This window comes from Drosophila erecta, unplaced genomic scaffold, assembly GCF_003286155.1.
Source record: "Drosophila erecta strain 14021-0224.00,06,07 unplaced genomic scaffold, DereRS2 tig00000000-arrow-pilon, whole genome shotgun sequence".
Taxonomy (NCBI): domain Eukaryota; kingdom Metazoa; phylum Arthropoda; class Insecta; order Diptera; family Drosophilidae; genus Drosophila; species Drosophila erecta.
This window is the reverse complement of record NW_020825194.1, coordinates 3,528,555-3,544,809: the sequence shown is the minus strand read 5'-3', so window position 1 is coordinate 3,544,809 and position 16,255 is coordinate 3,528,555. Positions and strand designations below refer to the sequence as shown.

At 44.4% G+C, this 16,255-nt stretch overlaps 2 protein-coding genes across 2 annotated transcripts; both read left to right on the top strand.

Annotated features, from left to right (window-relative positions):
- The first annotated feature begins 13,774 nt into the window (after positions 1-13,774).
- Positions 13,775-14,611, top strand: LOC26526379. Its single transcript, XM_015153891.2, has one exon. The coding sequence runs from the start codon at positions 13,775-13,777 to the stop codon at positions 14,609-14,611; it is 837 nt and encodes a 278-aa protein (XP_015009377.2).
- Positions 14,612-14,688: 77 nt separating this feature from the next.
- Positions 14,689-15,612, top strand: LOC6555356 (seminase). Its single transcript, XM_001981399.2, has one exon. The coding sequence runs from the start codon at positions 14,689-14,691 to the stop codon at positions 15,583-15,585; it is 897 nt and encodes a 298-aa protein (XP_001981435.1). The 3' UTR covers positions 15,586-15,612.
- Positions 15,613-16,255: the final 643 nt, after the last annotated feature.

The window sequence follows — 16,255 nt, the reverse complement described above, 5'->3', positions numbered from 1 at the left end:
ATATGCAAATGTTTTATCCGTAAAACGTCGCTTTGATGGAATTTCGGCACATTTCGCCGCTCAGTTGCTCCAGCTGCTGTTTTTGTTTGCTTTGGTTTGGCTTGGCCGCGTTTGCCTTGTTTTGGTTGTCCCGATTTTTCCTTCTATTTTTTTCAAGTCCTGCTTGAGAGGGGGGGAGGTGGTGGTGGTAGTAGTACGCAGGACCCACCGACAAATTAGCAGTAGTTTGCCCGGCCTGACGAACGACGGGCACACGTCAATCAGCGAACAACGCGCCACGTTGCCTGATTTATATGCATAAATTTTCGCGTGCGGTTTGAGCCAGATTGCTGGCTCTTTAATTTAATGTTGCCAACATTTGCGCGTCATTTTTGGTCAACCGGTTTTCAATAGTCATTCCCGCTAATGGGGGCGTGGCAACTGGCAGGGGGCGGCAGGCTGGCGATGATGAGCTCCATTGCCCACTGCTGAAATGTGGAAGCTCATTACTGCGGCTGGGGGCGTGTGGTTATGAGGCGTGGCCAGTTGCCTTGTGGGTAATGAATTTATGATATTACTGGTCATGCCAATAGTTGGGCAATAACACACAGGACCTACTTTTGAGGGCCCGGGCAAGAATTTGCAGTCTTTGCCCACTGAATTGGTAGTTAAATTTGCGGTTTTCGTGCGAACTGACCAGCATTTGAGCTTATTATGCCGCCTATTCCACTTAACAGTGCTGCCGAATAACTATACCAAAATACTAATGGAATAGGGATAGCGATAGGGAGCCTACTTCATTTTAGTATATATTTAGTATACACGATATTTTACATAACTAGCTACTTAATAAAAGAGAGACAATCAAGTATAGCTTTAGTTCCAATCAGCCATTAAGACTATTATAGTTTCTTACATATTCCGTATAGTGCTTTCCACTTTAAGCTTTAATTTTACCACATAAGAGCGAACTGGCAGCACTCAGATTTCAAATCCCGCAGAGAAGCCCCAGGTCAGGACCAAAAACTATAACAACATCGGTGTGCCATGGCAATGGCTATTGTAATTATGAAGTAACTCAATAAACAGTTGGCATGTTACTGTTCGGAGAAACTGCATGCAAATTGCAATTAGTTTCTGTTTTGCATTTGCCATTATTATTGAATTTGGTCTAATGTGCAAATAGCATTGGCCATGGCAGTCCTCATCGTCAACCTGTAACTCAATCAATGGTCAATGCGGTTAAATTGCGGCGCACAAAGGGGACTTTAAGGGCTCCATTCGATTCGACTCCACTCATTATTGATTCACATTGCACACACACTCTTTTTGTTTTGCCAATTAGGATGGGAGTGAAATTCCAACCGCTCCAACCACCGATATCACCTCATTATTGCTGCTAAATCCATGCGCAGACACAACGACTTCCGTTCTGGCCAGAATGAAATTTATAATGACAGCTACAGCAAACAACAAACAAACAAACAAACAAATCATGCCCCCAAATCCAGTCGCCTCCAAACAATTATGGGTAAAAGTTGAACGATACAACTAAAATGTAATCAGCCAGGACCTCCACAACGTGCATAATACATGTATGAAGAGAAGTAGCGAGCCATGTACTTCTCACCATCATGTGTCCGTTTGTTTGTTTTAATTAAAATTACAGAGCCATGTTTGTGTCTTTGTTCCCGCCTTTGTTGGCCACTCGCTCTTAATGCTTTTTTAGTAAATAATTTATATTCAATTTTCAAATAAATTGCCCAACAAAAATAGTTAGCAAACAAACTGAGGCCACTATGGGATAAAATAGACTGGAGTCTGTAATGCAGGAATAACAAACAAAAGTAAAACAGTTTTGCCATATTTAATTCTATTAATTCGGTATATTCGTAAATGACAGAGGACAACAAGATGGATTTTCTGATTATTTTCAAATTGTTTAATTCGACGGTTGATTTGCAATCATACCATCGTGCTGCTCCAAAACTGTGTGTGTTTTCCATGGACATTGTCTGCGTTTAGTGGCAGCGAGGATTATTATAATTGTGTAAGCTATTTAAGCATGATAAACACACGGTGTCACACTCATTTGCATGTGTGTGCGGGAGGGGTTGGAACAACACACCCACACCTGCAGCGAAAGGACTTTCCGGCCGTGTGCGTGTGAATGTGACGTGTGGTTGGCTTTGATATGGCATTTTCGTGTATGCGGCTGGGGCCAAAAAACCGATACGAGTCTCAACCAAAACTTTCAGCTTTCAACTTTCGAATTCGAGTGTCAAATTAGCTGAGCCAGCCTGACTGAACTCAAGCCCTTAAATATTAACTCTTACTTAAAAATGTACACAGCTCGCCTGGTTACCAATTAAGCTGGAGTGTTGCGCTTTCGCCCACGCCCACCATCTATGCCGCATCCTTAACCATCCAGAGTCCTCGCTCGGCCGCAGCATGCACACAAACTCCAAACTGCAGCTAGATAAACTGTCCGCCCTCACAGGCGCAAATATTGATAGTCTAACACAAAAGTTTTATGCACTAAAAGAGCGCCTAGCGGTGGTTGGGGTACCTCCTCCTGGCTGTCAGGATTCCTGGATCCCTGGATCCCTGTAAAGTCAATTTTCACCCAAGTCGACGTTAGTTGAAAAGTTAGCAACACAAAGTGGGAGCGGGCTGGCTCACCAAACGCAAAAAAAAAAATACAAAAAACTAAAAAAGGAAAAAAAGTAACACAAAAAGAAAATGAAAGCCGAAACGTAAATTTTTATCTCTGCGCGGTGCAGTGCAAAAAGGTTTCGAGTGCAAAATAAAGTTACTTTGGCAATGCGATGCATCAAACCGCAAAACAAGATAATTTCAACGGTAAATAAATCACAGCCACGAGTGCTGGTGCACTGGGTGGTGCGGTGGGTGGTGCCGAGTGGGTGGTGGGTGCCAAGTGGGTGGTGATGAGGGGTCTACCTGCACGGTTCACTGCCTTGCCTCTTTCGAGTGAAATTCAGCTCCCCAAAGTGAAACAACTGAAAAGTTGCAGGTACACGCACAAAAAGAACAAGGCCTAAAACACTCAGAGCTCTTCAAAAACGATTTACTGATGTTGTGAGACTAGACTGAAATACAAATCCCAGCTAAACTCTTCAGCTTAGTTTTAAAGTTTAGAACAACACTTATACACATAACTTTCCTGTTCGATATTCACTAAGTTAGGTTCGCGTTTAAAGAAATCTAAACACTCAGATTGTACTCCTTGAACTTCTTCTTTTTCTGTAGTGTATTGTGGCAGGCAAATCCAGAGCCAAATCACTCCATTACCACCACGGGCAACATTCGCGCGTGTTGTACAAAAAGCTGATTAGTTGCCATTGTGGCGCACACCGAGTCGAGCACCCAGGTGCATTCCCAGCCAGGTGGCAGAGTGCTAGGTGTTGCAAATGCTTTTCCGCCGGCGCCCTGAGGATTAGCCCAATTCATGCGATGCCCAGCTCACTCACATTTCACTCGGTTCCACGGCGAAATTATAGAATCGCTTCATTATTAGCATGTGAGGATCTAATTGGTTTGAATGCACTCGATAAACTTCCAATCCGATTACTCAAACCGAGCCAAGCACCATTGTCATTTATTATAAAGCAAGGCTAGGCGAAAGGATTATTATCTAAGGACTTTGCAACTAAGTAGGGCAGCGTCGGCCATAAAAACCTCCTGATTCAGGACTAAGCACTGGCGTGGAAACGAAAGACCAAGGTAAACTGGGTAGGGTAATAAATAAAGTGGCCTTGTTAACGGGAATGGAAAAAAAGGTGTCACACCCCCACGTGCAAGTGCAGCCTGCATCGAGTGCTTAAGCCAAAGTTGAACTTTAAGTAGTTGCCACCTTAAGTCGACGCCATCTGCAGGCCAAAAAGCGAACCGAACTGTGCCATATTGCTCTATATGGACGAACTTCTCTCTCCATACCCCGAAAAAACTTTTCCATTATTTTTATCTGCTTCACATTTTGAAGTAGCGAAAACTTTGATGCTGTATGCAAAAATAAAAACACCATCCGCAAACAGGGAAAACAAAAGCAAAAATTAAATACGACTTTTTTTCCTTTCCTTTTTCCTTTTTTTCCCCATTTTTTTTTTTTTTTTCCTCACACTCACAAAGTCAAAGCAGATTTTCATATACAGTACGTACATATATTTATATGGAATAAGACCTTCCCCAAACAGTTATTGTGGCTGGCCCGGCCAATTCAAGGCCCCTCGGGGTGGTGTCTTTGGCATTTTATTTAGTTTGTTATTTGTTCATACTTAAGTGTGTCGCCAGCGTCTTGTATTGGTTTTATTCGAAAAACTTGTCGTATGTCGTCCTCGAGTCGATGAGGAAAAAGAAGAAGCCAGTCAGCGATGCCCAAGACAATAACCCACGACCCACTCCCACTCCCAATCCCAATCCCACACCCACTCCCAATCCGACACCCACTCACACACCCATCCCACACCCGCAAGCACTGATTTCAGATCCTTGTTGTATAAGCAAAGTAAGTTGTTGAGTAGATTACGGTTTTTGTTACGTCCGCCTGCCATTGTCTTTAAGTTTTTGCCTTCCTTTATGGGCAACTGGGTTCCGTAGGTCCCCAGTGACCCTGTAAACTTCAAATTGCTACAAGTGACACATCCCATCCCATACCATTCGTTCGATCTTGTGGGTATCCTTGCCAGGACAATGGTCAGGCGGGCAGGTGAGTATGAGTGCGATTGCGATTGCGAATGTGCTTGTCTCGGTGCCAAAGCGCCTTCAATGACACAAAGCTGGCGAAAAAATCCTAAGATAAACAAATTCGAACAATGTCGTGTGTAATTTAAACACTTGTCTCCGGATCTTGATTCTTGTTTCGTTTCTTGGCACTGTTACAGACATCTTGGCTGTGTCCTTTCGAATTTAAAAAAGTGAGCATATATAGATATTACATTTTAAGTTCGATTGTCTTGGGTTTAACAATGCTGTGCTAATGTGGAACTGAAAAAACTTGTACCCTTTTGCATGTTAAATATAAACCTATATTTTTCTTTACTTCCATGGCTATTTTGTATTTATTTCTATTTTTATACTTCAAACGATATACCCAATTTTCGTCTATTACTACTAATTCCCGTTTTTTTGAGCATAGCCCAGTTTTATGTGGGTTTTCCGGTCTGCTGCAATCATTCCAAATAAATATAAAGATGTGTACTTGCCCAAAATTCCGGCGACTCGGAGGCAATTCAATATGAGTGAGATGCGGCGGGTGGGGAGCATGGAAAGATGTAAATCCCTTGGGCCATACACATGACATGCCATGCCTAAACCATATTTTGTGCCACAGTCATGTAAGTACATAATTCAGCAAAATGTTAATTTAATTAAATTATGAATATGAAATTTTCGCTGGCTGCCGTGCCTTGTGTCAGGTGCAGGATGAGAGCGGGCAAATAGGGGCGAGGCCATTCTGAATGGCAGCATAAACTCGACGCGCTTCGACTGAACAAATTCATTTATATTTCGCACACGGGGGCGACACACTCTGTGCCCCAGCATTTTGTGTGGCAGCTCCGAGCGCACAAACACTGGCCAACTGAACGCGGAAAACTGAAAACTGAAAGCTGAATACTGTAAACTGAAAACTGAAAACTGGAAACCAGCTCAATAACGATACAGAATGTGGCCCAAAGCCGCATATACTCGCAGCATACAGCATATATCATGTAGCGTATGGTCCACAAATGCAACGTGGCCGACCAACTGCAGCAGCCATTGCCACATGTTGATTTTGCAAAAACTGAACCGAATTTATATAATGCAATGCCTGATAAACAAGCCGCAGCGCACAGATGACTGCACAAATAAGCCGACATTCGAAGAAAACAACATCATTAAAGTGCTCTCCGGGCACCGAGCACCGAGCACCGAGCACCGCGGCGGCAACATGGGGCAAATGTGTTCCAAGCACAGCCCCCAACAACACCACCGCTCCAAAAACATTTACATATTCGGATGAAAATATAGAAATGCACGTGGGGACCGCCACAGCCCGGCTAATATCAGGCAAATCCAGAATTACTAAAAACCAAATGGGCAGCCGCATTATAAACATGCAGCCAGGCAGTTACGAAAAATAATGAGTCCGCTGACTGAGTGTTTGGTTAGCGGCACCGAATGAGCCATTTGTGAATGGAGTAGCTACACTGGGAGAAAAGCGGAATGGGTCGTACAAGACGTTAACCGATCATATTGCTAGATTTAAACTTTATTGCTGCATATCTTTGAAAGTAATTCGATTTCGTCTGAGCAACAATCAACACACTCTTGGCTTAAACTTAAAATGCACAAGTTTAAGTGCAAGTAGAGCGCTCAAATTAATGAAGTTTTAGATTGAAAAGTGCAAAATTCATTTGAAATTCGCAATTCGCCAGCTCGGTCAGTTGATTTGCGTTAGGGAGCCGAAATGAAATCCGTTGAAAGCTGGTGGCAGCATTACGACGGAATTGAGTTGCTGAGCCAGGCCAAAAGCTATCGGTGCAAAATCTGCGTGGCCAGCAGAATGCGAAAACACCCAAAGTCGCTATCATAAATTCAATTTTTTTCTGTTGCTGCTAAGACAAAATGCCAAGAGTTGACATTAAGCAGCCGGATGACGGGCGGGACAACTCGCAGGACGACTTCTAGGGTTCCCAGGACACCCAGGACGTCTCCTTCCCGACTGCACTGACAGCGATGACGACAAGTGGGAAAGGACATCAAGTGAAATGCAACCGAGGCTCCAGCTCCAGCTCCAGCTTCAGCCTCAGCTCCAGTTCCAGCTTCGGCTTCAGATTCAGATTCAATGCGCGTGACAGAAACCACAGGGCTGTCAGCAGAGCAACCGCCTTGGATGGCCATTACCCCAAGTCGCAGCATCCTTCGTTTGACATGGAACCCTGTCCAGGATGGGATGGGATGGTATGGTATGGGATTGTCAGTTCGGTGGCTTGTAACTGCAACTGTAACTATATATGCCAGCGCTCTTACTGCGGGCCCACTGCCGTTGTGCATTTGTAACAGAGCTTTTCGTAAATTGATCCAATTTATGCTTATTTTATGGCAAATTACGGGCGAAAGACGCAAGTCTGCCAGAGACCTCTGCCACTGACACCACAGGGAGCAGGAGAGCTCCTTGTCCGAGGACCTGATTAAAGGGGCTTTAAATATCCATATCGTCAGCTAAATGATACAAATGCGCAATCAGAAAAGGTTCAATATTAAATACTTTCCATGCCTAAGTTTTAAATCAAATAACGCGAGTTCAAAACCATTTTAGCTTTCTATACTTACCAAAAACCTATGGTAAATTTATTTATGTCAAACCTATCGACATTTCAGCTTAACTTTTGCCCAAAAAGTTTCGATTTTTTCACCGCAAAGTTCAAAAGCTGTCAAAATGGAAAGCATACATCGTGTTTCATTCAAATAATAGTAAATTTATAAGACTCACCGAGCCTCGCAGTTTAATTTTGTGATTCCGGGAAGCCCCACATGTATGCCCAGCTTATATACATATATATAAATTCGATCCTGAATATCCACTCGAGTCGTTGGGCGCCAACTGCTGATTGTTCGCCACTTTCACCCACACAATTTGCCTGCTAACTTGCCTTTATTGGCTTCTAAATGCAGCTCTAAATCCTTTGAGCAAATTGCCATATTGCTGCCAGCTGCCAGCTGCCTCTCGTGCGGAATGTCCTTGCTTGTTGCATTGTTTTCGTATAATAAAATTAAACTTATGCACTCGCTCTCCGGGTTTCTGGGGCGACTTCCCGCCCGGGGCGCCTGGGTGAGCATTTGTTAAGTGGCAAAAGATTGAAATGAAGGCAAACACACAATTGCACACAAGCCGGGACTGACGTGCAGATTATTGGCATGTAAGCGTAAGTGTGCGTGGATGCACTGAGAAAAAAGTCAGGAGATTCAAGCAGCATGTTGATATTAACATAGCATTGTAAAGTGAATGGAACACAATGAATTCGGGATACAGAGGAAGAAATGCCAGCAGCAAAGCGACTGTTTGGAATACATTAATTTCTCATATTTGACACAAGTTCCAACGAGCTAAGTTTTTTGCAGTGCTTGCATGAGGGTGTGTAAATGAAATGAAATGGAACGAATCGGTTGCAACAAAGTGAGGGTTCTGCAAGGGGCTTACCGACTGCCAGATAAAGTTAAAAGGGGCGCCAACGCAATTTGCTCGGGGTCAGTTCTCCAGCAATTTCGTTGATAACTTATGTCATTCAACAAATGAAGTTGACATGCCGAACCCCTTGCTGAACCCTCTCCCTTGAGGTTGCATTTAGTATGCGCATTCAACTTTGCTGGCCCTGTCAAATGGGCCACTTTCACATTACGCACCTGGACGAATGTGGAACCTTAAACATGCCGGAGTCACCGCCTCTCAATTACCTAATTGAAATCCAAGCCAACGAGATGGGCGATGGGCACAAAGTCAAAGCCAGATTCTGATTCTCAATTCGGCATCCGAATCTCTCAAGGCTGTGCGCTGCATATGATTATAAGTTGCAGACTTGTGCCATTTCAATTTGCTCTTTGACATTGCCGCACTGTGTCGAATGCAAATTGAAAAATCATCATCGAATGGCCCAGGCCAACAACATTTTGGCTGCCGGAAGCGTTTTGCTGCCGCCCCAAACTAATATTGAGGCAAGGGCGCTGCAAACTGTTTCCGTTCCACGGCCGGCGGAAAGGAAAACTGGATGGAAATGGAAAGCTGGAGCTGAAACCCATGCCCTGTGACTCTGGCTTGCCTCTTTTTTGGCACGCAAGTGGGTACACGGTTTTGGCACAGCTACTGATCCTGCTGCTCCTGCACCACCCCGGTGGCTGTTGTTGTTGCTGCTGCTGCCAAAAGTCGCTTGTTAAACAGCGGAAACGGAAACGCCAACAGTCGCACAAAGCACAAAGGGAGCCCAAGCACACAGGCGACTTTTGGCAACAAGACGCCCACCGGCATCGGCATCGTCATCGGCAACGGCATTCGCATCCATCCATCCAACGTTTTGGAAAAGTGTAAATCAAACTAATTGAATGTTTTTCGCCGAGCCAACAGGCGGTGCCAAAGATATATAACTGCGACACGCCCCCTTTAACAGGCAAAGATACTGATTCTTTCAACAAAAAAAATATAAAAAAAGTTCGCGCGATGATAAGAAATTCAATTTCGTTCGATGCACACGCTTCTGGTTGAGTGGTGCGCGCTCCTTTGACAATTTGATTTGGCAAATATCGCGCATACGCAGTGTTGCACCGGCCCAACTAATCAAAGGCCCATTGAGCCAAAGCCGGTAGTCACTATTCATTAGCTCCTCGTTGCTAAGAAAGCAAGCTATATTCAAAAAACCATTGAAACCATTGTGCACACTGTTAATTAAGTCTTAAGAATAACCTTTCCCAAAACCGCTACTTAAAACAAAGTTACTTTTTAATTGTACACTTGAATAAGCCCAAGAGATTAAATGCAATTATTACGGCGCTTGAATAAACTTCTTAGCCAGTTTCCCCCCCAAAGCATTCAACTATCTAGTATCGCACATACGCCCCGCAGACAGGGTCAACTAGTGAAAGCCAACCATTAGAGCGAAGTGCCTAGGATCAGTGCTCATTCCGCTAATAGTCGCTATTCATTAACCGGCAAACCCTCGAATCAATTTGCACTGGACCCTTTAAGTGAGCTGCATGTAGCTTGCCCCAGTTTGGCCCACCTCAAACTAACCTGCATTTGTCTGCGGCTGCAAATTGCCGTTAACTTAATGAGCATTTTGGCCATAAAATCACTTGGCGCGGCTCTATTGCCACGACGCTGGCAGCCGGCACAATTTATTTGACTGTTAATTAGAAATTTAAATTATGCGCTTAGCCTTTGCCCGCGAAGGGGCACTGCCTCCTCCTGCTCCCTTTTCCCTCGATATCCGCGCAACTGGAGACCCCACCGATTACTCTCCGTTCGCCATTCAATTGGCGCTGCACAAAATTAATTGCAGGCAACGGCAACGGCGGGCAACCAGCGCCTTGGAGCATCATTTGCGCCCTGGCAAATTCGAAATAATTTATAATTTGGCACAATTACGCTCAGCCACAGGCCCACCGCGTCCTTCGACGGCTGCAGCCTGCCGCAGGACGAGGGCCATGAACTGGCCTGATCCGCTCCCGGGCTTCTAGTTCGGTTAGGATTGGCTTTTTGGGCTGGGGCTCGGGTTTGGGGCGCCGGGGCTATATGGGTCATTTGCCATGCAATTGCATTCTATTGATTTTCCTGGTTTCTCCGGCTGCCCGGCTGCCCGGCTCGCCAACTGGCTGCTGGTGGAGATGTAATAAACTTTCACTTGTTTTGTCGCCGTCGCCTCGAAGCGGGAAAGCGGAAATCAGCGGGCGCCGCGGGGAAGTTGTGGACAGTGGTAAACACATTGCTCATAGCCAAAACATTTGGCACACTGCCCCGGCCAGACAACCGGGATGCACAGTCAGCGAAAATGGGGTATACCAACCAAACGATGAGTACCATTAAATTGGAATTCATTCTAGACAATTAAACCTCAAGTGGCTACCAAAATGTGGTCAATAAAGCCAGGAATGTGGAATTTTTTTATCAGTATATATTGATCAGTATATGTTGAAACAGAAATACAAAATTAAATGCTCTACTGTGTGTAATCGCTTTAGCTATAGCATATTTAAAAGATCTTAATGGCCAAACATAGACCCTTTTACATTAAATGCACTTGCGACTTCCAAGCATTACAGGGTCACCATCTTTGGCCCTAAGCTTAAAATAATAAAGTACCTCATAAATCATTAAATATATTTGACTTCAAGGTATCGAGAAACGGAAATGATTTCAACCATTTTGCCTTTACAGTTCTTCCTTTAAAAACTCTAATGTTTGGACTTTACTAAGCTGAAGCTTAAATGACCATCAACTTTCGGATTGCCGGATTAAAGCAAAATAAATCTTCCATTTTTTTCTCTGTGCAGCACCAGCAGCTCTAGCTAGGATTGTCAAGTGGTTTTTGGCTTGGTCCCGAGATTTGGCTACGCTTTTGTGATTTCTTTTCTGCTGGTCCATTGTTTGCCCAGAAATTGGGTCAATAGCCTTTTGGGGGAGGTGTCCTGCCCGCAGCAACTGATGCTCCCGCTTTTGCTTTTCCTGCTGATGATGATGATAATGATGGGGGGGGATGATGAGGCCGACGGGGATGCTGATGATGATGGCGCTGGAGATGGCTAGCTCGGTGATGAGCAGCGAGCCTGGGCCAGACTTGCAGCCATTGTTTCAACTTCTGTGCATGTAATTTCCTCCTGCAGCATGTGCTGCTTGCAGCAAGTGTGTTGTTGGCTTTTCACTTTTGTTGCTGCCACACTGATTACTGCTGCTTGTTAGTGCGTTTGACTGTGCGGTTTTTATGCTCGTTTACATGCATGTATTTGTATACCAAAGTCCTTGCCAAGCACTAAGCACCCAACGCCCAGAGCCACCACCCACCACCCACCAAACCCCCATTCACTTTTGCCAAAATACACATTTTAGCTTAATTTGCAACTTGTTAGCTGGCTGCAAAACAATCTCCCGTCGGTCTCGCCAAAAACTCATGTGTAAACAAATCAAACTTGAAACTAAAGCTTAGCCCCGAACATTTCGCAATAATGAGCAATGCTCGGGGGCCAAAAGAAAACTTGTTCTTGGTCCCGAGCACCAGGGCAACAAGTGCGACAGAAGATAGAGCCAACTTTGTTAAATCAGCTTTAAGCTGCTGCAGCTATTTGTAGCCCACGCTGTTCGCTGCCAAGCTATGCTGATGTTTGCCAAGTTCCTTTTCGTTGCGAAGAAACAAAGGTCCATTTCATGCCACCCCAACCCATCCGCATGAACCACTTGACTCGATTCCGGATTTAGCAGAAGAGCGTTGTTTAAAATGCGTAACCATATCCCTGCCATGAATTTATGCAGTCAACTGTGTAAAAGGCGTAAAATGTCCAAAGACCATCAGTGACATCGTGGGTTGTGCCTTGGCTTGGCGGGGCATTTTGTTTTGGTTGGAGAAAACCGCCGGAAGGACTACTTCTCCAGTCGCATCCAACCGGCGGCCTCTCATTTATTTCATGCTCCATTGCACTGCGATATGTGTCAGGAACCGTGCAATCAGGCACTCGGAAAAAAAATGATAAGATGTCCAAGACCAACTTAAGTCGCGTAAATAAATAAATAAATGGAATTTGAAAGCCAAGACCATTCAGTGAGGCACGCTGGCTGGAGGCAAAAACTCGTGGTGCTGGGATATCAAAGGGGAAACTATTAATTTTATAAAAAAAACACAGGAATACATTTGTTTCCTGTGCACTAGGAATAACAAGAGTCTGGCATCTACGTAAGCCAGTGTCTTTAAGACAGCGTTTTTCCGAATCCATCCGGGACTTGTTTGGCCAGCTCACTACTCGCACTCGTTGTTTTTATTCAATTACCAATTCGAATTCGAATGCTGTCATAGCCTCACTCCAGTTCATCGCAAGCAGCTGCAGCCGTTTGTCTTGCCAATTGGCCGAAGCCATCAACAAACCGAACCCAAGCGGAGCATTATTGTAATTCAGGCAGCTACCAACCAACCACTCGCGCTCGATTTTAAATTGTTTGGAAGCAATAAAAAGTTTATCAAGTGTAAAGCGAAAAACAGCGCACGAAGCCCTTGACTTTCGGCACTCGGTGTTAATTGTTTGAGCTTTAAGTTGGGGAAACGGTGCCACATTTCAAGGACCCGGCCAAGTAAAGGGCTTTATTCAAGGCAAAAGTAATACAAAACAATGGGCTCGAAAACCAGCCGCACAATCACTAGCACAAAAGCGGAGAGAGAAGGACGCACAGCAAATAAATCAATTGGCTTTGCCTAAAACGTTTGAAATTGATTTCAAGTTCTTTGGCCCATTGTTTTTATATGCAACAAAGGGACAATTTTTCATTTCCAACGACAACAATAAAAGCAACACAAGGTCCTTTTCATGGTGGCACATGGACGTAGACACATACACACACACACTGGGATAGACACACACATGCGGTCGATCCCTGGGCATGTAAATTGGCCGCATTGTTTATGAGCTCTGCTATCCTGCGTGTCCTCCAGCCTCGTCCTTCGAGGGACTATTGATTGTCAATTCAGTTTAAGCGCTGCCCATAAATTCAGTAAATGAGCAACGGTCCAGCCGAAGCTGCTGCCATTTTTCTTAATTTGCTGAAATGCACAAAAACAATTTTCCATTTCCACGAAAGACGCCCACTTCGCGAATTCGAATTCTGATAGTTTGCTATTATCCTTAACTTTTGTTTAGCTTTTTTTCCCTTCTTTTCATTTATCGAACACACTTTAACATTTTCCTTTAGATAGTCTCGAAAATATGGTCACTTGATTTGAAAACATTTTTCAAGCTTAAAGATACGGTACTAGCACTTATCCTTTTTAAGCCCACATTCGGAGAGCCAAAAGGATATCGGGCTGCACTTCAAATGTTTGTGTGCCCTACCTTTGTTTGGTCATTAGACCTGACACATTGTCAACACGCAACAACTGCCAACAACTGACAGCCGTCAACTGTTTATGTTTGCCATTTAGCAGGCAAAACATTTTGATTACGCATACGCCATGTGGATCGAAGCGACGTTTGTTGCTTTGACAGGCGCCTCGAATTCCATTCGCCCATAAATAAAAGTCATCTGCTGGTCATCAGTCGATTGGAGATGCATTCGCTGCTTGTTTGTGTTTCAGCGCTTTGGTTTTGTCAGTTTTGCGAAGCGGCGATTGGAAGTCAACTCTGCAAGGATTGTCGGATGAATGTGATATATCCTGATGGGGGTAAAGGCAACCAGCACTTGTCAGAAAACCGTCAAATAGTTCGAATCATCAACAAATACAAGCGAATCAGAAGACAGGAGCTGGAATATCGAGATGAGATCGGGCTGCGTAGCTTGCAGTCAAAAAAGTTCAACTTTATAGCGAAGGTAAAGGTGGGAAATGCGGTACGATGCAGTGCAGCCTTGGTGGCTCCAAGTTTGGCGATCACCTCCAGTAATTGCTTTATAAATGACTCCTCTAAGCCGCTGCAAATTATCTTCACCGGCGGAAGAAGTTTCGCTGTGGATAATGTAGTGAAACCGGATTTCTGTCCTGAACTTAGCGTGCTCCATTTGACAAGACCCTCTGAAATAAATCCAATTGCCCTTTGCCATTATGACCTACCTTTGGGCACAAAGGTATCAATGATGATGGCCAGTCCGGATCTCATCTATTACGGCCGTCGGAGAACTGAAATAATCTCAAATCGCGCCTGCAAGACAACATTCCTAGAAGAGGATTCCGTTTTCATAACTTCCAGTATGCTGTGTGCAAGAAACTCTAAAAATCCGGAAAAGTGTGCCACTTCTCCTGGTGATGCCTTACTTATAGACCATCAATTATGTGGCTTAAACATTTATGGATTTCGTTGTTTTCAAAATGCAGTCAATGGCGATCTCTACTTAAGCCTAAGCAAACTGCAGCCCATGATCGGCGATTTGATCCGGCAACTTAATGGTTAAAGTGTGGAATTTAAATAAGTTGCGGGGAAAGGAAGCTAATTGTTGTGATGTGGAACTGAATCAGTTGAAAAGTTATTATGCAGCTAAGTCAACTGATTGTAATACTAGCTGTCTCCCATGGATCAGTTTCTGAATTTTCTGAGGTGGCGCCACAGGTTAATCTAGGTGAAATACCGCACAATGGACAGCCCTATCAGATAGTGCGCGTTATTGAGTATATAGTGCCTTACCCCTACCAGAGATTTCCGAAAATATCCGCTAGAACTTCGAGCATGAGAAACAAGGAACCCAATAGCCTGGAAATAATTCCCGCTGAAATCGAGACCATTCTTACCGATGGACAAGCCACAACAGAGGCACCAAAGGCAGTGAAGCATTTCCTTATGCGAATCCTTTATGAAAACAAAGTCATTTGCAGTGGTGCCCTAATTTCCAGTCGTCTGGTCTTAACCTCTGCCCACTGTTTTCCCAGGAATCTCAGTCCACCTCCAGCTCGCTTGTACAAACTGCAGGCCAGTCGGAGTCGGATATATTCGGTGGCCAATCTAATTACCGGCACTATTGAAGACATGGCCCTATTGCTGCTCAACACTCCACTGGAGGATCCCTTCGTCCAACCGATTGATCTCTGTGACTCTCCTCTCCAAAGGAATGACAATGTAACCATGTACATGTCACAGCAACATCTGCGTTTCCTGCGCACCAAACTCATTCCCAATAGGAATTGCAAAAGGAGCTATGCCCAGGACGAGAACGCCTTCATCACGCAGACCATGTTGTGCGCCCTGAATTCGAACCGATTGGTAGATTGCCAGACGACCAAGGGGGATGTCCTCCTCCACCAGGATCGGGTGTGCGGAGTGGACATTTACGGACAGCACTGCTCCGATGGGGGTGTCAATGGAGAGTTGTATGCCGACGTCTTTAAGGCCAGGCCTCAACTGATGCGCTTGATTGGGCGCTATTCGAACTAAATGATTCCACTGGGAAATTTCATAAAATAAAATTTCCTATACATAGTTAGTTTCCAATGTTTTTTGGCTAAAAATGTTTAAATCAAATCCTAAAGTAGAGACTGCACATACATTTGTTGTCGCTGTGCCATGCTCGTGTGCTGCCCAAATCAAATCAATCTCACTAAACAAACACTGAAAACAAAAGGGCGAAAGTGGGGTGGAACGAAAAAAATCGCAAATAAAATCAGGGGATGCCGCCTTCTGTTGGTCGCGGCTAAAATTGAAAGTCGTCACCAACAAAATCAGAGGAACACAAAGAGCACAAGCTGGCGATGTTTTTTTAACATTTTATTTTCTTTCAATTTGCGGCTTAAAAAAGTTAACTGTTCCCATCAAAATGCCCTGAACTGCAATGACTATGATGTATGTAAATTTGAGCGAAAAAACAAATGGCAAAAAAGGGAAAATTGTGAAAAAAGTACACAATAAGAGACACAAGCACCACCCATACCCTCTAAAATCATCATGACAGGAAAAAGGTGTTACACTTGGCTTGAAATTTACACCCTCGGTGGGCGGGGCAACATAGGGGCTTCTGTGGCAAAAAAGGGGACGAGATGGAGTACTGGAAAAAAAAAACCGAAGCTTCGCCGGCGGCTATGGATACGTCGCTAGCTTTTGGCTTTGG